We start from the raw sequence: 23,799 nt of genomic DNA, 5'->3' as shown, positions 1-23,799 counted from the left end.
TGACTGGGAATGACCTCGCACCTCATCGAACACCGGGATTGACCAAGGACATTGAGGTCATTCGAGAACCGCAACCCCGAAGAAGGCATGCCAAACCCAACAATCGAATGAAGCTACGGCCTCCAAAATTATACTTTTTGGCCCTTCCGATTCCGTACTCCCTTGCCAAGAGGGCTTCTTCCACCGCCAGTGCATACAATCGATGCTTCCAATCATTCCCTGGAAACCTCGGGCCTCGCCTTTTTGTAGAAGCCGTTGCAGGTCTCTTGGCGTTGGTTTGCGAAGGTACTCTCGTACAAATTTTCCACTGCATCACAAAATCTCACCAAGCACTCTAGGACAAGATTTTCCCATCCTTGCAATCTCATCCACCTGCTCTGCAGATGCCCCATAAGCAAGCATCCGCAGCAGTTTTTGCTCGGATAAGACCTACAGCTCCAACAGCATCATGCTTTTGAATGAAGTATGTGTCGTAATTACAAATATCATGCATGATTTTTTGGAACAAATGTGGTTGCATTCTATATCTTTCTCGAAACTTAGAAGCAGGATATAACGGATTTGGGATAAAATAATCCTCCATGAGATTCTTACCCCGAGACTCCTATGTCTGTCCACATTCGGGGCACGAGGGACGACGGTTTTGCCTTGATTGATCCATCATACACACCGCTGCTGCAAGCAGTAGTTCCTCTTCTTCATCGGCTTCCGATCTTCTTCAGACGTCTACGCCTTGTTTCTTCCCTTTGTTTCTGTTGCCTCTCCAACACCCTCAACAAGTTTGACATTGAGAGTAGAATGTGTTTTCTACAATCTGAGAAATGAAGGAATAGATAAGAGATGGTGTGAGGGGTTTGAAAATCAGGTATAGTTTATAGACGGATTTAGAAGATTGAGATGACACGTGGCACAATTTGAGAGGATGAAAATCTTATCAAAAATCTGAGATTAAATTTTTAAAAAAATATCTGAAAATGTTATCTGACATTTGACAGCACATTTGTAGAGGGTGAAAATCGATCAAAAATCTGAGATTAAATTTTTTAAAAATATCTGAAAATGTTATCGACATTTGACACGTGGCACAATTGTAGAGGGTGAAAATCTTATCTAAAATCTGAAATTAAAATTTTTTAAAAATATCTGAAAATGTTATCTAACATTTGACACATGGCACAATTTTAAAAGGAATTTTCTTTGAATAACTTTTATTAAAATCTAAAATACGAAAATTAACTACGAAACTTTAAATGCCATTTTGGAAGGCCAAACGACCTCAAAATGCCAAAATCCATCATACATCACGGCAAAGCTGTGAGTTTGACTAAATGGCGTCGTTCCTTTCCGAATGGTATTTTGCGTCCTAATCGGAGCTCTGACGACAAATCTGCAAATTCCACTACGTCCTTTTCTAACTCAGCGATAAAATCGACATTTGTTCTACATCGACGTGGCACAATTTTAGAGGTGAAAATCTTATCCAAAATTTAATTACAAAAGATTATCAAAATTAATGGTTTAAACTATAAAAAATTGAAAATAAAGTACAATGAATAGTAATTGCCTTAGACTTGCCCTAGACTTTGCCCTTGTGGGTGGAAATGCAAAGGTGACACTATTCACGTGAATAATGCTTGCCCTTGCCCTAGACTTTGCCCTTGTGGGTGGAGATGCTCTAAATGCCGGTCCCTCCCAGGTTGACAATCACTTGGTCTTTCTTTCGGCTCGGCTCGGCTCGGCTGACTTATAGTATGCAGCCATTATGTTGTGACACTTGTTTTTTTATATATTATTTTTTAAACAATAATACCAGCAGATAATTTATTTTATTTCTTGGATGGATGAGGATGGGACTAGGTTTGATGATGATTAAAAGCTCAAGTTGGATACAAGGTGTGAAAAATCACATTGAGGCTTTAAAATGTAGGGTCCAACTTTGTCCCTTATATTCTTCCCTCATTTTCAAAACAAAAGTTTCCTATTTGTCTTCGTTTTATTATTATTTTCCTCCAATTATCATAAGCAGCTTCGTCTTAGCGTTGAATCTACATGCGTTTCAACGTCGGATCTCCAGCACCATATTTTTTGCGGTTTCTTTATATTTAGAATAAGTTAGAGAGACTTTTTGGGTTCTCTATGTAGTTTTTACTTTTCATTTTGTGAGAGCTTTTCAACTCTTTTTTGTGAGAGCTTTTCATTTCTCATTTGTGAAAGTTTTATTTGTATTATCATGGAGTTTTTTCAAGCTTTATCTCTTTTTAATTATTCTGAGCTTACGATCTTAGTTAGGATATCGCCATAATTTCTTCGATCTTGTGTGATCGTTAGTAAATGCACGCCAAATTATCTTAATTTTTATATTTGACCGCTTTGTTATTATAATGATACTTTATGACTAGTGACTTGTGTTGGCTAAATTATAAATATAATACTATAACTTCTCAACAAAAAAAGAAAGAAAGAAGGAAATTGCAGCTGTTAATCACAATTTACACCCTCAAATGTAGCTAAGGTACAATGGACTATAAAGTAATAAACAATATAAAAGGAAAAAGACAAAAAGAGGCAGAAAATAAATGATTGGATTAGGCCATGTGATTAGGTTACCATTTGTCAAAAAAAGTAAACATTGATTGGCTGCTAATCTGTATTTTTGTCGATAAAGATAAGGAGCCTTGTGACATGCTCAGCAAATGTTATTATTCTTGGAGTAATTTGTAGACAAAACTTAGGATAATTTTAAAAATATTTATATTTTTGCAATAAATACGTAGGACAGCTTATTAGGTGAGTTTTGTAATTGTTCTTGAAATCAAAACATTTCGTACACGACACCTCACCTCGAGCTATCCGGAGGAGAGATTTAGAGAAGAGAGAAGAATATTATGCCATTTTTTTACTTTCTTTCTTATGAAACTTTCCAAACAAACATTAACAAACCAAGCCAAAACTTGCCATGTTGTTTGACTACCTAGTAGTCTAGTAGAAAATAACCCTAGGGTTCAACAAGAGGAATGTGATTGGCTACTTGTTCATATGGTCGTACTTTCAACTTCACTAACATTAGCTTTTGTGGTAGAGCATTGACAAATGTTGGACTTGAAGTTGCATTCTTACCATCCATAAAAGAAGAATTTTACAAATTTTTTTTTAAAATTGTGATATTTCGTGCTTTAAACTCCACTTATATAAGTCCAAGTATGACATCGAAGTAATAATTGATCTCCATATCTCTGTTACCCGCTTTTTAGTTACAAAGTCCTAACTGTAGTGGCAACAACCATTTATTTCTAATTAATGCATTTTCAAACTGTTAAATAACTTATTCATCATGCACTAACTTGATCATATAATCGTACTTTAAACTCTATTTACATAACTCATGGCATGATAACGTGGCCTTTGATTGAGTACCAGCTCTTGTACCGAAGTATGCTCGGTCATGTATGGTACAAACACCATCCATAAAAGAAAAATCAGACAAGTTTAGATAAAATGTGGTTAAGTTAAACCAAGGGGAAACAATATTTCCAACAAATGCAAATGCCCCAAACAATACAGGGATATAATTATTAAAACAAAGAAAAAGAAGCCAAGCCGGCAAAGCCAAGTAGATAGGGAAGTAGTATCCAAGTACTCGAGAAAAGTGGATGTGGAAACGGGTCGGGCAAGAAGGTCAAAAACTCAAAACTCAAAACTCAGAACTCAAAACTCAAAAATCAAAACAAACTGAAAGGTCAGTGGTGGTTGAGAAAGAAAGAAGAAAGGACTGTGACGGGTTTTTTTTTGTCCTTCTCCAGTCTAAGCCAACCCCACTCTGGCACTCCACCGAATTTAAAGGCCCTCGTGTGTGTAGGATTTTTGCTTCTCTTCCTCCTCTTCCCTGTTTTATTGAGTTTTGAGTTGCTCAAGTTTGTGTTTCCATTTTCGTTCACAAAATTTTATCCACAGCACACAACACACAAAGAAACCCGCGCCCCATTTCCTTTTCTCCTTTTGTCCTTGTCTTCTTCTTCCTCCTCTTTTTTCCTTTTATTTTCTTTTTTATTTCAAACCTACAAAAGCCAGCCAACCAACTAAACATCTCTCTCTCTCTCTCTCTCTCTGACGCTCTCAGATTAAACAAATCACAAAAACAGCTTCCTCTATATATTCTCTTTCTCTACAGTACTGACCCACCGGCAGGACCCCTCTCCCTCGCCGGAATTCCCCTCCTTTTTCTCATTTTCCGGCTCCAAGCTCTGTTTTTTTTTAATAAAAAAAACCAGCTCTTTCGTTATTTTTTGAAGAAAAAAGGTTAGGTAGAAGCAACCCAGAAAAAACAAAGAAGAGAATTTTGGATTTTTGTTTTGATATTCTCTCTCTAGTTTTGTGGCGAGTGATAACTTGCAATGCTGCAAAAGGAGAAGGCGGTTCAGATGCAGATATGCTGAGATCCATTGCTGTGTCATAAGTTTCAATTTATTTTTTTGATCTTTCTCTGAGTCTTCTGAATTATTGAGCTGAATTTTGGACGTGGTGGTCAATTATGCTGATGAGCCTTCTCTTGTACTAGGTCAGACCTTGTTCTTATTTTTTGTTGTTGTAAATTTTATCATTTTTTGGGTGATGACTTCTTGTTTAATTTCCTTTCCTCTGTGTAAATTTTGAAACTTTGAGTTCATTTTTATCGACTTTCTTAAAATTTTAAAGGGTTAAACTTCAACTACTTGCATGTTCTTCTTGGATCTTTTGCTCTTTGCCTCGTACTATTTTGAAGGGTTAAGTTTCAATTTTGATGCATTTTAGGTTGCTTAGGAACTTCGGAAAACAAAATGATTAAGTTTGATTTTGTTTTCCTACCTTTTCTCTACAACCAAATGGGGCAATTGTGTTTGGTTGTTGGTAGGTAAACAAACATTTTCACTTTCCTACTATTTTACCATTTCTATTATCTCTCTCAGCCTCTTAGGTTGTAACTTAACACACACAGAGACACCAAAAAGCAAAATTAACAAAAATCTTCAACATTTTCCAATTGGAGAGCCTGATGAGTAACCTTTAAAGCTTTATATGAATTGATTTGTATTTTCTTTGAAATTTCTGAATGCCCTTCTTCTCAATTTTGCTGTAGAATTTTATGTATGGTTGTGTAATATCTGAAGTGGATCATCTTTATTTTTAAATGCCCTTCTTAATTTTTCTTTAGAATTTTGTGTTTGGTTGTGTAATATCTGGAGTGGATCATCTTTATTTTTTTAATTTTTGTTATTCACATTAATTTTCAGGCAAGGAGCCATGTAACATAGACAGATTCAGCAAGTGAGAAAATTTGAGCTCTTACATTTTTTGTTTTTGTTTGGTAATCTTTTTCTGGTTTCTGAGTGCTGCACGATGCCATTTGAAATAATGGATCAAAGGGGTGTATCTGTCTCTTCCCACTTCTTTGATGAAATTCCTTTTCCTTCTGAGGTACTTATTGTCTTATTAAAATGAAAATGTTCTAATTTTAGTATTTCGTGAAGTTTCGATGGATATATGGCACTGGTGTTTAGGTGCCTGTAAGGCTTTCATACCCTGTTTAACTCTATCATAAATTTTTAGTCCCTTTTTAGCACATCATACCTTTTTTCAGTTGTTATTTCTATTTACCAATTTGCTAAATTTGATGCACCAGAGACAAGTTGGATTTCAGAAGCTGAAAACCATGCCTGATTACCAAGGTGAGCATTAGTACATTTTCCTGATACAGTCTATCAGCTAATTAGTCGTAGTGGGTTATAAAGTTATACAACATCACCAGATGAAAGATTTTCCCAACCAAACAGACAGCCCTAACGTAATGACAACTGTCGGAACATGTGGTGTGGCAGTAAGTTCACCTGCCTCTCTCGCTCGATACTTGGGTCTGAGTCGCCACACCTGGTGGTATCTTGCCTTGCAAAGAGGGAAAATAACATAAATAGTTGCCATGATAAAGTAATTTCAAACATTCAGAAGTATTTTGCATTCATTTTGGTCAAACATATGACAACTGGCTGTCCCAATTCCCAACTTTGTAATAAAAGTTCTTATTGCTCTATAAAGTAATTGATTTTATGCTCTAATCTCAGAAGCATTTAAATTGAAATTGAGAATTAACTTGATCCATCTTGTAGAAAATAAATGTTAGCTTGTCTGTCAGAAGTTTTGAATGCTAACCTTTTTATGGAAACTGTAATTTTGTCTTGGTTCAACAGACTATACCCTTCCCCTATGGGCATACTCTAAATTTGAACAAATAAGTTCTATGATAAAAAAGGCTGTGCGATAACTTTTACTACCCTCTTGTGTAAATTTTGTCCTTCAGTGGGAGTGGATGGAACGGTAGCCACACCTGGCAGCATGTTCAGTCATTCTTTACCCTCAAGAAAGCTATTACCAATTGGGGCACAATCAGCAGATTACTTGGATATGCCACAATCCAAGCTGGTTGGGGAACAAACAGAAAGGCTAAGCATTGGTGGAGTTGCCAACATCTCCAAGGCCTCGTGGAAACCTATGGATCACCAACCAAAATTGTGGTCAGACTTGTCCACAAAGCCAACACCTTATAGCTCGGCTGGCAGCAAAACTGTTCTTCATGGCGCCGAGCATGAAAGTAGTCTGTTCTCAAGTTCTTTGTCTGAAATTTTTAGTAAAAAGTGTAAGCTTTCCTTTTAAATTATATTAAATGTTTGCTCATAAGTTGCTTGTGGGTAATAATAATATTACCTTCTATATTTCTCAAATCAGCTACGCCTGTTGACTAGACACTCTTTAGTTTTGTTGACAGATATAAAAATTTGCAGTTCTATAATTCCTTAACAAGCATGCAAAAGAAGCTGCAAACTTTAATTTTCTCACAAAAATATTTTCTTCAATTTCATGTCTAACAAGTTCTAATCTCGAACTTTATCTTGCATAAAGTTACCGCATTTCACTTAACTCGGCCCAGAATCTTTCTAAAACCTATTTTTGTCCATGCATAAGACATGTTCTAGTTTGTTTTCTACTTCTATGTACTAATATTTAATCAGTTACGTACGCATTTGTTGGAATCAAGTCTTTGTTGAGTTGAATTAAGCTGACTATATTTTCCTTGATACTACTTGATTGATGTATAACTCTCTGCATTTTCCACAAATGTGCATATTTATTAACTTAACATCTCCTCTTTTGTTTTGTTTTGTTTTGCTTTCTTTAATATGCAGTGAGATTACTAAAGAATGATTTAATACCTCATCAAGCTGCTAATAATGTTGCTTCCCAACATGAGGAAGAACCCTTTGAATCTCTTGAAGAAATTGAGGCACAAACAATTGGGAATCTCCTTCCTGATGAAAATGACTTGTTTTCCGGCGTGATAGATGGGCTGGGTTATAATCCTCATGCTATTATTGGTGATGGATTTGAAGATTTTGATCTCTTTAGCAGTGGTGGTGGCATGGAACTAGAAGGAGAAATCTGTGCAGGACTCTGTGATTCTGATTTTAGTGGGGGAGTTTCCAATGGTCTAGGGGGTTGTAATGGCTCAATTGTGGGTGAACACCCTAATGGTGAACACCCTTCTAGAACACTTTTTGTCCGGAATATTAATAGCAATGTTGAAGATTTGGAGTTGAAGTCTCTTTTTGAGGTGGTTATAACCTCCTTTATAAATTTTTTCTTCTCCTTTATTTTCTTTATTTTACAATTTCTAATTTGAAAGTGCATGCAAGCCAGTTGAAGTAGTTTACCTTGCTAGTTAAATTGACAATTGTATTTTGTTCTGTTAGCGATTTGGAGATATCCGGGCACTTTACACAGCCTGCAAACATCGTGGGTTTGTTATGATTTCTTATTACGATATAAGGGCAGCCCAAAATGCACTAAGAGCACTTCAAAGTAAGCCACTGAGGCGTAGGAAGCTTGACATACATTATTCAATACCTAAGGTATGGTGGTCGCTTGTTATTCACTGTTTTTGTATGCGCACTGCCTTTTTCTTCCCCATTCTTGTTTATACATTATCATGTTGCTTTGTTCCTTCATGCTTCTGTACATGCCAATATGTCAGGACAATCCTTCTGATAAAGATATTAACCAAGGAACGCTGGTGTTATTCAACCTTGATTCTTCTGTTTCTAATGATGAGCTTTCTAAAACTTTTGGATCTTACGGAGAAATTAAAGAAGTAAGTCATTCAAGTTGTTCAAGTTTTTCCTTCTATTATCTTGCTTTGCTTCTAAGAGGATGAAATAACTTTCCATATTAAGTGGTTGCTATTTTTTGTTTCTAGATCCGTGAGACTCCACACAAGCCTCATAACAAGTTCATAGAATTTTATGATGTTAGAGCTGCGGAAGCTGCTCTTCATGCGTTGAATAGGAGTGAGATTGGTGGGAAGCAGATCAAGCTTGAACCAAGCCGTCCAGGGGGTGTAAGGAGGGGGTACTGATAATTTACTCTTCCTATTGATTATCTTTAGCTCTTATTAAAAAGGAGTCCTTGTTAGATTCTGAGGGGGATTGTGACTTTCTATAAATTCTCTTCTTTGTGGGGTTTTGATCTTAAAAGAGGCAATTTTTGGCTTTGTTGCCTAATGTATTGGTATTCTCCTGGATGTTCTCTTAGCATGTTACTGTTCCATTTTACTTGTTCATTGTATCCCCCTTTAAGTTGAAATTGTTAAATTTCTCCTTTGTAAGAAAAAACATTCCTTTTGCAGTTTGGTTCAAGTTTCTGAGCAGGAGCAAGATGAATATAAATTTGGTCATAGCCCAAGTGAATCTTTATCAACAGGATGCAAGGGTATGAATCTGCTTGTTAAGAATTCTTGCTTCAATTTGTGTGTACCTTTTTATAAAATTTTTACCTTGCTTTTATTACAGTGATGCTTCGTCCCGGAATGGTTGAATCAAGCTCCATGGTTAATGGATCTAACCTGGGCTTACATTCTGCAGTCCGATCGCCTGTGAGCGCATTTATTGAAAATGCTTTACTTCATCAGAGTTCAAGTGTTCCAGATACTTTGCCCTCTCCGGCGACTGTTGCGTCTGCAGGGAGAAAATTTAGCCTTTGTGAGCCTGATCACTCTCTGGATGACATGAAGTTTGGTAACCAGTGCATTCCCAGTTTACATCCTCATTCCTTGCCTGAGTATCATGACATAGCCCATGGTATTCCGTGCAACTCTTCTGGTGCTATTGCAAACATGACTGGCAATGTGGGCCTTAGAATGTCAGAAGGAACAGACAGAAGGCCCACTTGTGGGGTCAATGCAAATGGTCACCTAATGGAACTGAATGGAGGAGGTACATCCATTATATTACTTTATGTCATTCTTTAGTAGAGTTCTAATGGACAGATAATTTGTACAGCGGCTAATGCGTCTCAATGCATCCTAGTCATCCTTATATGATTTAACGACTGAAATGATTTTATTGAAGGACCTTACCAGAGAATTTTGGTTTTATCTAGTATGTAGTACGTCTTGCAATGTTTGATATCTGAAACATAACTTTGTTGAATTTGCTAATTGTTTTCTCCTTTCTTCCTAGCCTATCCCCCCCTTATCGTTTCTCAGTGTAAATTTTGGTTTAATATTTGGTTCCCGTTTTAGCACCAAGCATTTTGCACTCCTAGATTTCTACAGTATTAGTTGTACTTTTTTTATTTTTCCTGGGCTGTAAAGAGCGTGGACCCATCACTTCTTACATCTCTGATTCTTTTGTTTTATTGTGTGCTATCTGTTTCTCTTATTTTTACATTATATTGTTCATGTTAAACGAGATAGGGGATGTAGGAATCATATTAGTATTACTGATTGAGTGGTGGTTCTCATAGTGCCTTCTGTGGTCCTTGTTTCCATGTAGTTTAGATGAAGTCTAGAGTTTGTCTCTCATCATCACTAACTCAGTGTACCTTTATTTCATTGCATTTTGGATTGAGGTTAATGACTTTTTAAATCTAGTCACTATTCTGGTGAATTTGTTGTTTACAAGTCTATTCTCATACAGCTTTTGGATCTCCTGGAAATGGGAGCTGCCCTGTTCATGCACATCCTTATTTGTGGAATAACTCCAACTCATACCAGAAGCATCCTTCAAGTCCCATGATGTGGCAGAATTCACCATCATTTATCAATGGTCCTAATGCACATCGCTTTCCACAAATGCCTGGATTCCACAGAACACCGCCTCATATGCTGAACAGTACATCACCTGTGCAGCACCATGTAGGATCAGCTCCGGCTGTTAACCCTTCCCTTTGGGAAAGGCACGCCTATTCAGGGGAGTCTCCTGACACTTCTAGTCTTCACTTGGGTTCTCTTGGCATTGCACATTTTCCCAGCAGTCCCCAGATGCATCCTATGGAAATTCCTTCACACAACATATTTTCTCTTGTTGGAGGAAATTTCTTGGATATGACTACAAGTGCCCGGCAACGCTCTTCACAGGAGATCTGCCACATGTTTCCTGGAAGGAATTCGATGAGTTCAATGCCTACCTCTTTTGATTCTCCGAACGAACGTGTTAGACATCTGTCTCACCGAAGAAATGAAGCAAATTCTAACATTGCTGATAAGAAACAATATGAGCTTGATATTGAACGTATATTGCGCGGGGAAGACAGAAGAACCACATTGATGATAAAGAACATTCCCAACAAGTATGTATATCATTTACTTTATATTCAACCTGCCATCTTTTCTTTTTACTCTATACTCAACATGCTGGAAGATTTTTCTGGATGAACATTTTCCCATTCTTGCTTTTGTACTTCCAGTATCTGTTCACATCTCATTTGTCCATCCAAAGTTGTCTTATCGGTTTTTAGGCTGCCCTTGATTGTCTGCTTGGGAAAGACTAGTTATACATACAGGATGTCATATGTGGAAAAATATTAGGTAGTTGGATGTCCTTGGGTCTTGATAATCTTATGTGATCATGTTCATTTGTAATGTTATAGCGTATCTGAAAGATGTGATTAATGCCACATTGCAGTCGACTGTTGTTGTATTGATAATCATAAGAAGTCAACCTAACATGGTAGCTTCATTACCTTTCAATTTCATAAGATACCTAACATGGCATTAACTGTAGCACTTACTGCTTGGTTAGGGCTTAACATAGTTGCATAAAATTGAGAAAGAAAGAAAATGAGGATCTCGTCTATAACTTAAAGTGCAACAGGTCAGTCCCGAAGTACCTGCTACAGTACTATGATAAACATGCATTCTTGAAACTGCAATAATCATATTTTTGTATAAATTGCTATCTAGTTGTACATAGTAATTTTCCTGATTTGCTAAACTAATTAAATGGTTGTTACAGGTATACTTCAAAGATGCTTCTTGCTGCAATTGATGAGCAGTGTCGAGGAATTTATGACTTTCTTTATTTGCCAATTGACTTCAAGGCAAGGAAATTGTATAGTATATCATCTTTCATTGGGTAGAGAGCATATGTTTTTCTGATTCAACTTTTGCGTGTCTACCTTTTCCGCAGAACAAATGCAATGTGGGATATGCATTCATCAACATGGTTGATCCTCATCAGATTGTTCCATTCTTTAAGGTTTGTCGGACTTAGATGTGTCATTTACTTGCCGGAAAAAAGTCATTTGCTATGTGACATTTTCCTTTGTTTCAGATTTTTCAATGCACTAGCAAGTGACAATATATTACTTCTGTTGCAGGCATTCAATGGTAAAAAATGGGAGAAGTTTAACAGTGAAAAGGTGGCATCACTTGCATATGCTCGTATTCAGGGAAAATCTGCTCTTATTGCCCATTTCCAGAATTCAAGTTTGATGAACGAAGACAAACGCTGTCGTCCCATTCTCTTTCACACAGAGGGTCCAAATGCTGGGGATCCAGTAAGATATCATGAGATGAACTGTCCAGACTCTGAAATTCCCCCTTCCTTGCATATACTCCATGACTGACCCCCTCCTTTTCCTTTTCTCTCTATAGGAACCCTTCCCCATGGGTACCAACATCCGATCAAGACCAGGAAAGCCTCGAACGGCTGGCTATGAGGATAACCATAATCAAGGGAGTCCTTCTGCAAACGGAGAGGAAAGTTCCAAGGTCCTCGGACTTGGTGGCAGTTTCAATTCTTCAAAGGAATCTGATTGAAAGACTTGGTCTACCCAGGTTACTAACCAATTGAACCTAATATTGGAGGACAACAACTAAATCCATTCCAATTCTCTACATCAGGGGTGGTCTATTGACTTCATTTTTGACTATAGAGGAGTTGCTTCTATGAGGTTTTGGGTTACCTAGACCAAGAGAGTTAATTCACAACATTTTCTATTTCTCTGATGTTTCATATTAAGCCAACACAGAGACTGGCTTGACAACCTTAAAATTTTGGAGTCTTTGTTTGTGAACAATATCTCAGTGTATAGGCACTCACAGAACATTGTGCTAAGATTACCTTGTCTCTGTTTTTCCCCTTACCCATGTGGGCCCTTTTTCTGGTTGGCCAAGGGTAGAGACCCTCAGCACATTTGAGTGTTCTTCCAGTTGCAAATTTTGAGATGCTAATATGAATTGGATGCTAATGCTCTCAGTCTCTTGTATCTTTTTTGGCCTAATGTTATATCTTGTAGCTTGATAGGATATTTTTTGACCCCTAGAGACAAAAAAAGAAAAAGAAAAAGGGAGAATAAATCCTATTTATTTTATTCAGATAATCTTCTTGTCAAAGGATGATCTTTTAACAAATGAGTTTCTTATTCAATAGTTAATCAATATTGTCAATGATACCATAATATCTAAAACCAGAAATTTTAGATATCTGACCTTCATTTATCATATTATCAAATTGCCAGTGAGGATGGACGACATGGTTAACACATGTACAAGATGTACCACGTATACTACTGTAGTATCACTCCTTAATATTGGAAGTCTAATCATTACCAAAAAAAAAACGAAGTCTTAACCAGAGGATATTAGAAGATGATGTTTAGCATTCTCTCATACTGCCAATTAAGAGTGCTAATCACACAACATTACATACATGTACATGCGTAATTTTGACTGTAATGCTAAAATATCTAATGATACAAAACTTTAAGAATGTTATTTATTTATTTAATTTATTTTCATTTTCTAAAGTGAAAATCATAAACAATAAAAAGCAAAGAAAGTTTATGAAGTGATTAAAATGTGATTGGGGTTTTGTTTTGCAACTTCCACAGTTCCATCCAGGCCGCCTAAAATCCGAATCAAAGGTTCCGTTGTCTCGGCCTCGCCGAGAAAAACTGGAGAGTGCCCAAAAGATTAGAATGAGCGCTCTACTGAAGAAGCCCAAGACAGAGAACGTAGAAGTCATAGACGACGACGACGACGACGAACAAGCGGCAGCCGCAGCAGCAAGAAACAAGATGACAGAAGAGAACGGCGACCCAGATAGCAGACAAGAGCAAGAAGAAGCCCTCGTCGCTTTGATTGAGCATCGTACGCGCGAAGTTCATCACCTTCGCCAGCGCGTCTCCTATTACAAATCTCAGGTTGCGTCCCCACCATTCATATTTGACGTTTCATACTTATCTCTCTCTCTCTCTCTCTCTCTCTCTCTCTTGTATTTGGTCCTTTTCGATGATGACATTTTGGGGTTTATAGGAATGGTCTTTGTTTGTTCTTATTTCATATGCTGCTGCTGCTATAAACTGTGCATCATGGGCTTTCGATAAGCTTAAGTTTAACTTTTTGCTAATTCTTACTTACCCAATTGGAAACAATTTAGCAAGTTTGATTTAAACTACTCCTTTATCAATCAGACATATTGGTTTCGTGTCCTAAACTAGTTTGGGTGATAAGACTCCAAAATTTCTTTTCTGGGGTTCTTAAGATGAAAGCTAGAAATCAATAACTCACGCTCAAAAGTTGTTGGTTTTGAGTCTGACCATAAACACTGCTATTTATGACTTGCTTTACTGTGTGGAGTTGTTCCCCATTGATCATTTATTAGTCAATTGGTCTTGTTTGAACCCATTGTGTAGTGGCTACAAAGTGAAAATCACCTAGTCAAGATACTTATCACATTTTCTTTATGCCCGGAAAGGATGAATGTTTCCATGTGTTTTAACCCATCGGATGCCCTCTGAAGGAAACTATCCACTAATTGTTTATATGGAAAAGGCATGCAGCTTGAGGAAGCAGCAAAGAGGTTAAATGATTCCGAAACTAAGTTGGCACGACTTCGACGCCAAGACAAAGTAGGGTCAACCAAGAGTTCCCCGGGTAGTGAAACTAAAAGTGCAAAGGTGGAACCCAGATCAACGAGTCCTATCCATTTAAGTCAAGGTTCTACTAGAAACCAGCCTCATTCTAAAACAGAACTTTTAATTCCTGCTGTCATTCCAAAAATTTCCCAACCTACAAAATTGGCAGGGTCTGGTGGGAAGGCTCCAGTTAGTTCTAGTGCTCAAGCCAGTCCATCAGTTTCCAGTCAGTCTATTAGTGCTACCAAAGAAAAAGGGGACAAATCTTATAGAACTTCTTCAAAGCAGGAAGTTGAAATTCAAGATAGAGGGACAAAACGGAAATTTGGTAAGACTCTAGCCTGTTGATTGGCCTTATGGTCTCCATCTTCAGTTTCCTCTTGACTGTCGGTCTCTGGGTTACATTTGCAATTTTGCTTTGTATAATGTTTACTCAACTCCATGTATGTGTGGTTCCTTGATTTCTTCATTTGTGATGGGAAAGTTGTTTGTATTTCAGAACAGAAAGAACATAAAGAATTAATTCCGTTGGTTCGTACTAGCTCTTCACCAAGTATAATCCGTTGCTATGCAAGCAATCACATATCAAGTCAGCACAAGAGAAAGTTGAGAAGTCTTTCTTTGTGCCCAGTGAATGATCAGCTTTTTGTGACCAGGTAATTAACATGTTTGCTGTATCTGGAAGAAGTATATGTCCCTAATTAGAATAGTTGCATTTTTGGCTTATCATCAAAATCAAATGATATCTGGGTGAGAATAGGCCTCTAACTTTAACTCTTTAAGTAACATATCCAATTCTCAAAATATCTCGTACCTTTCTTCCATCTTTGCCTTTCAGTTCAAGAAACTGCACCCAGAAATGTTTATCAATTAGATATGCCACTGCTTTGGAATTATGCATCTGTCTTTCTTAGTCATAAGTTGGTAATATTTTTGTGTGCTCTGTTAAACGACATTCTCCTAAAATTTTAAAGTTATTAAGAGAAAGAAAGGAATGACTGTTCTTTTTGGTAACATGATTTGGTAAGCAGCTGAAAAAGAGGCAATGACACTTTACTTGAACTTGACGTGTAAAAGAAAGCTTGGAATTTCCTATTTTTTCCTACAACTAGTAACTATAAAATGCATCAAATGCTAGCAAACATATGATTAATTTTGACAAGTGTTTTGGAATGTTTGCAGTGCTTTGGATGGAATAGTCAACTTGTGGCAAGTTCAGGCCAAGGGGTAAAGTCCAAATCTCTTCCTGTTACATTATTAATTTCTTAACTTCACATTGTGTGCTCGGTAGCATTATAAGGGGGAGAAAATTATGTTGCTCAATCTCCAAGCCTATTACAGTCCATTTTTCAACCTTTTATTTTTCTTTGGGGAGTGGGTTCAAAAACTTGTGTTGGTATCTGTGTGGCTGCTATTTGTTGGTGTGTTTAGAAAGGCAAAACTATGATTATATTATGACCTCTGGTTGTATTCATTGTTGCAGTTTCAATTTTCTATCTCCAGTTCTGAAATATAAAGTTGCTTATCCACTTCTGCTGTTCACTGTTCTTGAATTTTTAGGCCTGGGCTTCTACTTTGCATAACTGATTGATGTATCCGTTTGTTTCTTGTAATTGCAGGTCAGGTGCTTCTCTACTTAGTAGTACTGATTGTGTATCCCCAAAGCAAAGGAGATGGCCAGAAGATATAGCCTGGCACCCTGAGGGAAACAGCCTATTTTCTGTCTATAGTGCTGATAGTGGTGATTCTCAAGTATCAGTTTTAAATCTAAATAGGACACAAGGGGTAAGGGCAGCTTTCGAAATTAATTGTTGCAATTGTGTATGGGTTACACTGAGGCTTGAGCAGCATTTCTTGTGCTCCTGGGTACACAAATATAGAACAGGCATGTAGAAGTGCGGTACCGCTTTTAGATAATTTCACCTCTGATTCTTGTCTTTTTGTGCATTGACAGAAAGCTCGTGTTACTTTCTTAGAAGATAAACCTCATGTGAAAGGGATCATTAACAGCATAGTTTTCCCACCCTGGGAGAATACCTGTTTTGTCACTGGTGGAAGCGATCATGCAGTTATAATCTGGAAAGAGACTGATGCTGAGAATGTATGGAAACCAAAGGCATTGCATAGGAATATGCATTCATCTGCTGTCATGGGAGTCGCTGGGATGTGCCAAAAGCAGATAATACTATCCGCTGGAGCAGACAAGAGAATTGTTGGGTTTGATGCTAACGTGGGAAGAGCAGAGTTCAAGCATCAGATAGAAAGTAAATGCATGAGTGTCTTGCCAAATCCCTGTGACTTTAATCTCTTCATGGTTCAAGCAGGGTGAGGAACACTGATTTTTGCAGCTAGAATGTTCTTTTCATCAACGCGTGCTCTCTGGATAGTTGCCTTGTTAGCGCTCCTGGAATTGAATCCCGTTTTGTTCACCTTATGCATTCGCATGCTGAATCATATTATTTGTTAAGATGCCTCATGGTTTTTGAAGTGCATTATTAACCATCATAGCATTTTGTAAAACCCTTGGCTAATTGAGCTAATCATACATTTACGTTGAAGGGTTTTCTTTGGTTACGATTTCTAATATCCTTCTACTATTTAAAAGACTGTAATGTATTACATGTTTTATATGCAGGACCCATGAGAAGCAGCTCCGACTATTTGATATCAGACTGAGGCAAACAGAAATACATGCTTTTGGGTGGAAGCAAGAAAGCAGTGAATCTCAGTCAGCTCTGATAAATCAGGCTTGGTCTCCAGATGGTTTATACATCTCATCCGGTACTGCAGATCCCATGATTCACATATTTGATATCAGATATCACGCCCATAAGCCTTCTCAATCTATAAGAGCTCATCAGAAACGGGTTTTTAAAGCTGTATGGCTCCACTCTTGCCCCCTTCTCATTTCTATATCTTCTGATCTGAACATTGGTTTACACAAAACCACGTAGCTGATTGAACGTCCAGCCAAACAGCTGCTAGCCCTTAGAAAGAAAATGGTACATTTTGTGTTCCTCATTTTAGGTCGGTGTAAGAAGATCTGTTACTTGTTTTCAAGAGTAACAACTCTTTGTAGGGCATTTTTGTAAGAATCAAGCAGAAAAATGCTGATGAGATGTTGGGAATTGTATGTAATTTTTTGAGGAAAACAATATTACTAAGTAGATGGGGGATGTATTGGATGAAATTTTGTTTTTTGGAAATGAAAGATTTGCAGCTGGTGGATTTAAGTAAAGCTGTTGCCTTCATCTTTGATCTGGTGGTTTCTGCTTCTTAGTCAAAATTAACAACATTATAATATTATTTTTATTCAATAATATGTGAAAATTATGTGTCTAATACGTGAATTTTATTTGTATTATTGAAAATATTGTAAAAAATGTGTATTAAACATGAAAAATACATATGTACGTGTACAATACATGTATTGTATGTTTCCTTTTTTTTTTAAAGCGAGTATTTTACTAAGTCTTTAAGACGTGTACAGAAATCAGAAATATTATTGAAAAATACGTACCTACGTATATAATATGAGTATTAAACGGGAAAAATGCTAAATTCTTTATATAGGTAATAACTCTGAAAAAGTAAAAAATCAAAAGAGGACAATAGAGACTTGCGTAATGGCCAGTACTGGATAATGCTCTAGGATAAATGAAAATCAGGGATTTTTAAAAAAAAAAAAATAAATAAAAGGAAAAAAAAGTCCATGTATAGCCGCGCGGCTATACTTAAATATATTTATATTTTTTTTTAAAAAGGGATCCGCATAGCGGAGCCTAGGCGCCCAATTTTAGAAGGTGCAGCATGACAGGAATGAGGGAGTCGGGGAAGACACCAAAATTCGATCATCGTACAAGTAATATTTATGAATCATCCAACTGAACTAACTGTGCCTGTCTCTCAACAGCCTTCTTTCTGATGAATACGCCCCATATAAGGGCTGCCTTGAGGGCTTGAGCCAGCCAACAACAGCTTTTCCAGATGAAGGACTGCGATCATCATCAATACTGTAGTTCACGAATCACTGGTGTATTGGGGATGTATTCAGTAACGTTCATGGAGATGGAGGCATGTCCATAACCATAACCACCCATGTTAAAGATACGAAGCAAGTAGTAGATGCTGCATATCTTCATTTGCAAGCATCTCATGGCTCCTCATACGAATTTCTTCCTCTGGGAAGAGGTCCCCCCCAATAAAACTTTGAGGAGTAATTGGGCCCTGCTAGGCATTTCTTTTTATTTTATTTTTTATATTTTTTATAAATAATTATTTTGTATTATAAATTATAAATTTATACTAAAATCATGCAAAATAAAAGGATATATAAATTATCAAATATCATAATTGATATAAAACATGAGGAAAAAGTTAAGCATAAAGCATATAATAGTATTACAAAGAAAAATACTTGAAATGCAAGTCGCTGGTAAGCGAGGAGGTTGGTGGTGGGCAGAGGCGGCCCATGGGGTATGCGAGGTGTGTGACTGCACAGGGCCCCCAAAATTTAGGGGCCTTCAAATTTTTTCAAGTCAACCCATTAAATTAACTAAAACATGAAAATAAAAATGATATATTAAATATCACCCCACAACACCACATGCAAGACACCAAAACCAAAATTGAATTGAATATTAATTATCAACAAATTATACAACTTAAAGAGTAGAGGCCCTAATTTAATTTCTCTTCTTTTTATTTATTTATTATGGTTTGAAAACTGTGTTTTCCTCTTCCCAACTCTCAAGCTGCAAAATCATTCTAATATTCTTTTATCTTTTAGTAAGTCTTTCTCACTCTCCTCCATCAAAATAAAGTCATTTCTCTTTAGTACCAGTATACCACCCTCTTTCATCAAATTTTGGATTGTAAAAAGCCAAGCTTTAGCCATTTCCCCAAAATCACAGTTCTTTTCTCCCTCCCTTATTCACATGAGAATTCACCAAGCATTGATATTGGAAAATCAATTTATCAGCTCTGTGATTTGGAAGGGTGACTAAAGAAATTTTTCTGAGAAGCTCTTTCCGAATGTATTCTTCCTGTGTCAGAAATTTTTGTTTCTATATGGATTTTTTTTTCCTACTTGTATATATAGGGCCTCGATATCCATATTTGCACAGGGCCTCCAAAATCAATGGATCGGCTCTGGTGGTGGGCGAGGAGGTCGCAGGTTTCTGCTTGGTGGTGGTCGTTGGGGGTGGATGCCAATGAAAAATCATTAACTCAGCTAAATGTCATTTTCTGATAAATGTTTCAACGTAATTTTGCCATGTGTATGAAATTACTCAATTATCCTTGCCACATCAACTGAGTTAACAATTTTTCGTTGAAAACTAACGGAATGGGGCAACCTTGATCACATAATGAAAGTTCAGGGGGAAATTGAGTCATTATAAACGTTAGGAGGTAAATTGAGACAATTTGTAAACTACCGGGGTATTTCAATAAATAAGCCAAATAAATTATAACATCTTACTTTACTATAATTACAATTTCCACAATAAAATAAAATAAAATAATGCAAGTAGTTTTTTGTTTTGTTTTTTTGAGGACTTTTCTTATTGAGAGGAGTGATAGCATACTAAACTCATACACATTACACGGATGTTAAGACTCAAACCCAATATCTTGCTTGATAAAATAATACAAATTTATAAATAAACCCAATCCTACACATGTATTTATAAAAAAACCGAAGCACTATTTAAACATAGAAACACACTCAAAATCAACCTCAAAGTCAACTTTCTGGGTGTGTTTATAAATGGGTTTTGAGTGTGTTTAATGATGAGTTTTGGGTGTGTTTATATGTTTAAATAGTGCTTGAGTTTTTTTATAATTTCAGCCTCCATTTTGGGTGTTTTAGTGAAACTCCCATAAAATAAATACTCCAAACCACTGCACTAGTAGGTTATTTGAAATGCAAGTAGTTTTCAGTGACAAAAGTACAAATAATTTTGGTGGGAAGCCCATAAATGATATTTAACCGACGACGTGACACGTACCCTACTGTGGACTGTAGTGGCTTGTTTAGTCTCGCAACTTGGCCTTTCTCGTCTCTCCTCACACAGGCAAATTTTGTGACTTACAGCGACGCTTTAAGCTTCGTCCTCTCCTTGGGATTTGGTGAGTGTCATTTTTCAGTTCACTGAGGTTTGTCGTACAATTTTTGTGTAGCTCTTCGATTTGACTTTCTTGTTAATAATTGTTTGATTTACCAACTAGGTGGGTGCTCTTTTTTTCCTTTCCTTTTTTGCCTTTCGAAATGCCATTTTGTTCTGAATTTTGAAGTTCTGTTGAAAAAGAGAATGTTTTGGGTTTATATTGTTTATGTTTTTTTGGTGAAAAGGGTTTTTATTTTTATTTTTTCAGTTGTGAACTTGTGATCATCAACGAGATGGGTGCATTTTTTGAAATGGGTTTTGGCCATCACCATGTAAATGTTGTTAGCAGTCGTCCATGAGCTCTAGCTAACATAAATAAGGAAATAAAAGTTAAAAAAAATGGGCTTGGAGATATTTCACACCATGGTATTGTTAAAAATAGGTGCTTGGTTTAAGGGAAGATGCAAGCGAAATTTCTGAAGAAAAAAAAAACCATGATAAGATCTTCCTTACCTTATTCAGAAGATTGTACTGCAACTAAGAGTGAAATGTGACACCATTTGGAACTCTAGGTGAAGGGTAGGAAGTTCTTTAGAAATTTAGAGAGTTGTAAGATTTTGAAATGTGTTGTGCCACTGCCAATTTAGTTTGTCCCTCCAGCATTCATTCAAGGCGTTTGCAATGACTTTTGTTAATTTGGTTTTTTCATTCAGCTTCTTTGACTCTGTTTCTTTGTTTGACATAACATAACCTAATGGTGGCTTACTACATTAATATTTCTGTTAGTCTTCAACATGACCGGGATAAGAGATGAAGCGTTTGAAGACAAAGGACCGGCTGTGAACTACTTAGATGCCAACTATTTTCATGCTCCTGCCTCTCAAAATCGTGCGTATGACCGCGTTTCTTCTCCTGCTGATAACATAAGGAGAGATGCTGCTGAGGATCAAGGATTGCGTAAGAACCATCTGGGTCTGGAAGAATTTTCTGGTTATATATTTATGTGTAATGGAAGAACAAAACCAGAATGCTACCTGCACCGTGTTTTTGGACTTCCCGCTGGAAGAAAGGAAGTTATAGAGAAGATTAGGCCAGGCATGAAGCTGTTTCTATTTGATTATAATGTGAAGTTTCTTTATGGGGTATATGAAGCAACCACTGCTGGAAAGTTGAACTTGGAAAGAACGGCTTTTGGTGGAAACTTTCCTGCACAGGTGAGTTTAGTTTTCTCTCCTTCACTTGATACCTTACATCCTTCTTGATTAGCTTTTAGGCTGCTTTTTTAATTTTTTCACTTGAGTTTTGTGTATAGGTGAGATTCAAAATTTACAGGGAATGCCTCCCCTTGCCAGAGAGTGATTTTAAACATGCTATACAAGATAACTACAAGAGAGGCTCCAATAAGTTTAATACAATTCTCAATAGCCAACAAGTAAGTTTCTCTTCTAAGTGGAATCAGTTCAATTTCATCCTTACCAATTGGATTGTTGTCATTTGGTTGACTGTACTTACTTTTCAGTTTATTTTATGGTGCAGGTGAGCCATTTGTTATCACTGTTTCATCCTATTACTATGCAATCATCCACCCAAAATGACAGTTCCTATATGAAGGATCAATTTCGGACCAGTGCAAGGCTGCCTTCTTCAGGCAGTACATACTTTAGTTCAATGCATTCCAGTTACACTCCACAAGTGTTAGTGCCTCAACATGTTCCACAGGGAGTCCATCAGCAGTGGGATAGTAGTGGATCCACAGGAAACATGGGAATTGTCCATTATTCTGTGGGTTCACAACCAATAGTGCCGGCTCAGCCTACGAAGGATCAGTTTCAGTCCTCAGCAAGCCCAAATGCAGCCTGTGCTTCACCAATGTTCGACCCTCAGTATATTCAACCAAGCGTCTCACACCCACAATATGTTAGTTATGGATACACAACGAACATGGGCTACTTTTATCCTGCTGTGCAACCACAAGCTATGCCAGCTTCAAGTCAGACATATTATTCTGCTGAATTTGGGCAGCATCACTTGGCTGAAGTAACTGCCCAGCCAGCACCCAAATCATATGAAAGGTACTCTTCCTGTGGTAGCTTGATTTTGATTATTCAAGCTTCATTTTTGGCAACTTGGAATTTTCCATGCTCCACCAAGCAACTGCCTTCCTAAACCAAAGTGCTAGGCAAAGAGTACCCTTTTGGGAAGCCACAGTAACTGAGGAAGTGAAGATTTGGGCGACTGTCCCTAGGAAGAAATAAAAATATATTAGGTAATTTGGGAAATGTTATATTTGATTGGTTAAATGGAAGTTGCATATGATCATGTTAAGCCTGGACGGGAAAAAACTATGCCACAGCCCCCTTTGTAGCTGAACTGTGCAATATCTTTTAAATTTGTTTCTTTTGACTTATTGTTGTTATTTATTGGACTTAAATAATCAAGGTCTTTGTGTTGCAGCTATTACAGGTATGAGGCTGCACAGGATATGGTTCCTGCTTATCAGCACACGGGCTTCGGGCATGGTTACAATCAGTCACCTCTGCAGACGGATAGGGAAACTATTTTACAGCAGGAGAATGCTGCTGAACACCACAATCTCCACCAAGTGCCTACAGCCCCACATGCTCCACCATCTATACAACAACATACGTTCACATCAGAACAGCCTGGGCTTGCAGCAGGGACAGTTCCGATGCCGTCGTCGAATTCCTGGACAGGGGCCAGTTCAACATAGAGCTGATGGACAAATTGTGGATCTCAAACATGCTGGAAATTGAGCATGAATCTTTTGCAAAGAAATGCTTGGTCTTTATGTGACTTCACCTATATTTAGTTTATGTTGTGAGCTTAAAACAATATTCTAGTCAGTTATAAATAGTTACTAACTTACTAGGTAGGTAGGAATGATACATTGGTAGTATTGTAGCTCAGTGTAAAATGGGCAAGGGCATCTGTGGCCTTGCTTGCAGAATGGTCTTTTAAAAATAGAGCATTATTTCATATCATTTTCAATTAGCATGAGGAGAGTCATATTCAATCACTTTTGATTGCTTCATTTATATGATTATGCATTATTCCATTGCTATGATAGGTGGGTGGGTCATGACTCATAAGATCGATCAATAAAGTTGCAAGCATGGGTCAGTTGGAATTGTGGGACGTTGACCTTGTCCTTAACCTTGACCAAGACTTATCCAATTGTATTGCCATGATTGTTGTCAAGAGAGCATGCAAGTGTTCAAGGCTGGGACCTGCTCGCCTCACTCTAGTCTGTCTCAAGGGAACCAAAACGAAATGAACCCTGCTGTAGCTAGAGGAAGAAGTGTGTTCACATACATCTCTCTCTCTCTCTCTCCACCATCCATGGCATGATCTATATCCAGTGGTTGACCTCAATGCTAGTTGACTCCAAGACATTCTAGCTCAGCTAGGAAGTCACCACCACGTTTTGTTATAACAATTGAGGGGATTT

The 23,799-nt window shown here is 37.3% G+C and overlaps 3 protein-coding genes across 7 annotated transcripts; all 3 read left to right on the top strand.

Moving 5' to 3' along the window:
- Positions 1-3,707: 3,707 nt before the first annotated feature.
- Positions 3,708-12,552, top strand: ML1 (MEI2-like protein 1). 2 transcript variants are annotated; one of them, XM_008241342.2, is made up of 15 exons: positions 3,708-4,555; positions 5,268-5,451; positions 5,657-5,702; positions 6,329-6,664; positions 7,212-7,636; positions 7,776-7,934; positions 8,057-8,173; positions 8,279-8,430; positions 8,708-8,790; positions 8,871-9,293; positions 9,999-10,650; positions 11,316-11,400; positions 11,490-11,558; positions 11,680-11,859; positions 11,957-12,552. In XM_008241342.2, exons 2-15 carry the CDS (start codon positions 5,374-5,376, stop codon positions 12,119-12,121), a joined length of 2,970 nt encoding a protein of 989 aa, XP_008239564.2. In that variant the 5' UTR covers positions 3,708-4,555; positions 5,268-5,373; the 3' UTR covers positions 12,122-12,552. The 2 variants fall into 2 exon arrangements, with proteins under 2 accessions (XP_008239564.2, XP_008239565.2); XM_008241343.2 differs by lacking the exon at positions 5,268-5,451.
- A 596-nt stretch (positions 12,553-13,148) lies between these two features.
- On the top strand, positions 13,149-17,458 carry LOC103338152 (transducin family protein / WD-40 repeat family protein). Of its 3 annotated transcripts, XM_008241344.2 has the most exons (8): positions 13,149-13,506; positions 14,146-14,302; positions 14,390-14,548; positions 14,720-14,876; positions 15,403-15,447; positions 15,840-16,005; positions 16,175-16,545; positions 16,856-17,458. In XM_008241344.2, exons 1-8 carry the CDS (start codon positions 13,282-13,284, stop codon positions 17,172-17,174), a joined length of 1,599 nt encoding a protein of 532 aa, XP_008239566.2. In that variant the 5' UTR covers positions 13,149-13,281; the 3' UTR covers positions 17,175-17,458. The 3 variants fall into 3 exon arrangements, with proteins under 3 accessions (XP_008239566.2, XP_088897972.1, XP_088897973.1); XM_089041846.1 differs by having other exon boundaries at positions 14,146-14,548; XM_089041847.1 differs by having other exon boundaries at positions 13,367-13,506; positions 14,138-14,548.
- Positions 17,459-20,201: 2,743 nt separating this feature from the next.
- LOC148915307 (uncharacterized) lies at positions 20,202-23,209 on the top strand. Of its 2 annotated transcripts, none has more exons than XM_089041848.1 (5): positions 20,202-20,352; positions 21,117-21,544; positions 21,643-21,762; positions 21,867-22,402; positions 22,785-23,209. In XM_089041848.1, exons 1-5 carry the CDS (start codon positions 20,202-20,204, stop codon positions 23,059-23,061), a joined length of 1,512 nt encoding a protein of 503 aa, XP_088897974.1. In that variant the 3' UTR covers positions 23,062-23,209. The 2 variants fall into 2 exon arrangements, with proteins under 2 accessions (XP_088897974.1, XP_088897975.1); XM_089041849.1 differs by lacking the exon at positions 20,202-20,352 and adding an exon at positions 20,358-20,379.
- The last annotated feature ends 590 nt before the right edge of the window (positions 23,210-23,799 follow it).

Source organism: Prunus mume, linkage group LG7, assembly GCF_029339155.1.
Source record: "Prunus mume cultivar Tortuosa linkage group LG7, ASM2933915v1, whole genome shotgun sequence".
NCBI classification, from domain to species: Eukaryota; Viridiplantae; Streptophyta; class Magnoliopsida; order Rosales; family Rosaceae; genus Prunus; species Prunus mume.
Note: the sequence above shows the minus strand (reverse complement) of the source record. Positions and strands in the feature narration are given on the sequence as shown.

Bases quoted from the DNA above. Each gene is read 5' to 3' on its own strand.
- ML1 (XM_008241342.2), top strand. From the start codon at position 5,374: ATGCCATTTGAAATAATGGATCAAAGGGGTGTATCTGTCTCTTCCCAC. The intron at 8,431-8,707 runs GTACTGATAATT...TTCCTTTTGCAG, and splicing joins CCAGGGGGTGTAAGGAGGGG to TTTGGTTCAAGTTTCTGAGC. The intron at 10,651-11,315 runs GTATGTATATCA...TGGTTGTTACAG, and splicing joins ATAAAGAACATTCCCAACAA to GTATACTTCAAAGATGCTTC.
- LOC103338152 (XM_089041846.1), top strand. From the start codon at position 13,282: ATGAGCGCTCTACTGAAGAAGCCCAAGACAGAGAACGTAGAAGTCATA. The intron at 14,877-15,402 runs GTAATTAACATG...GAATGTTTGCAG, and splicing joins GATCAGCTTTTTGTGACCAG to TGCTTTGGATGGAATAGTCA. The intron at 16,006-16,174 runs GTAAGGGCAGCT...GTGCATTGACAG, and splicing joins ATCTAAATAGGACACAAGGG to AAAGCTCGTGTTACTTTCTT.
- LOC148915307 (XM_089041848.1), top strand. From the start codon at position 20,202: ATGATATTTAACCGACGACGTGACACGTACCCTACTGTGGACTGTAGT. The intron at 20,353-21,116 runs GTGAGTGTCATT...TATTTCTGTTAG, and splicing joins CGTCCTCTCCTTGGGATTTG to TCTTCAACATGACCGGGATA. The intron at 21,763-21,866 runs GTAAGTTTCTCT...TTTATGGTGCAG, and splicing joins CAATTCTCAATAGCCAACAA to GTGAGCCATTTGTTATCACT.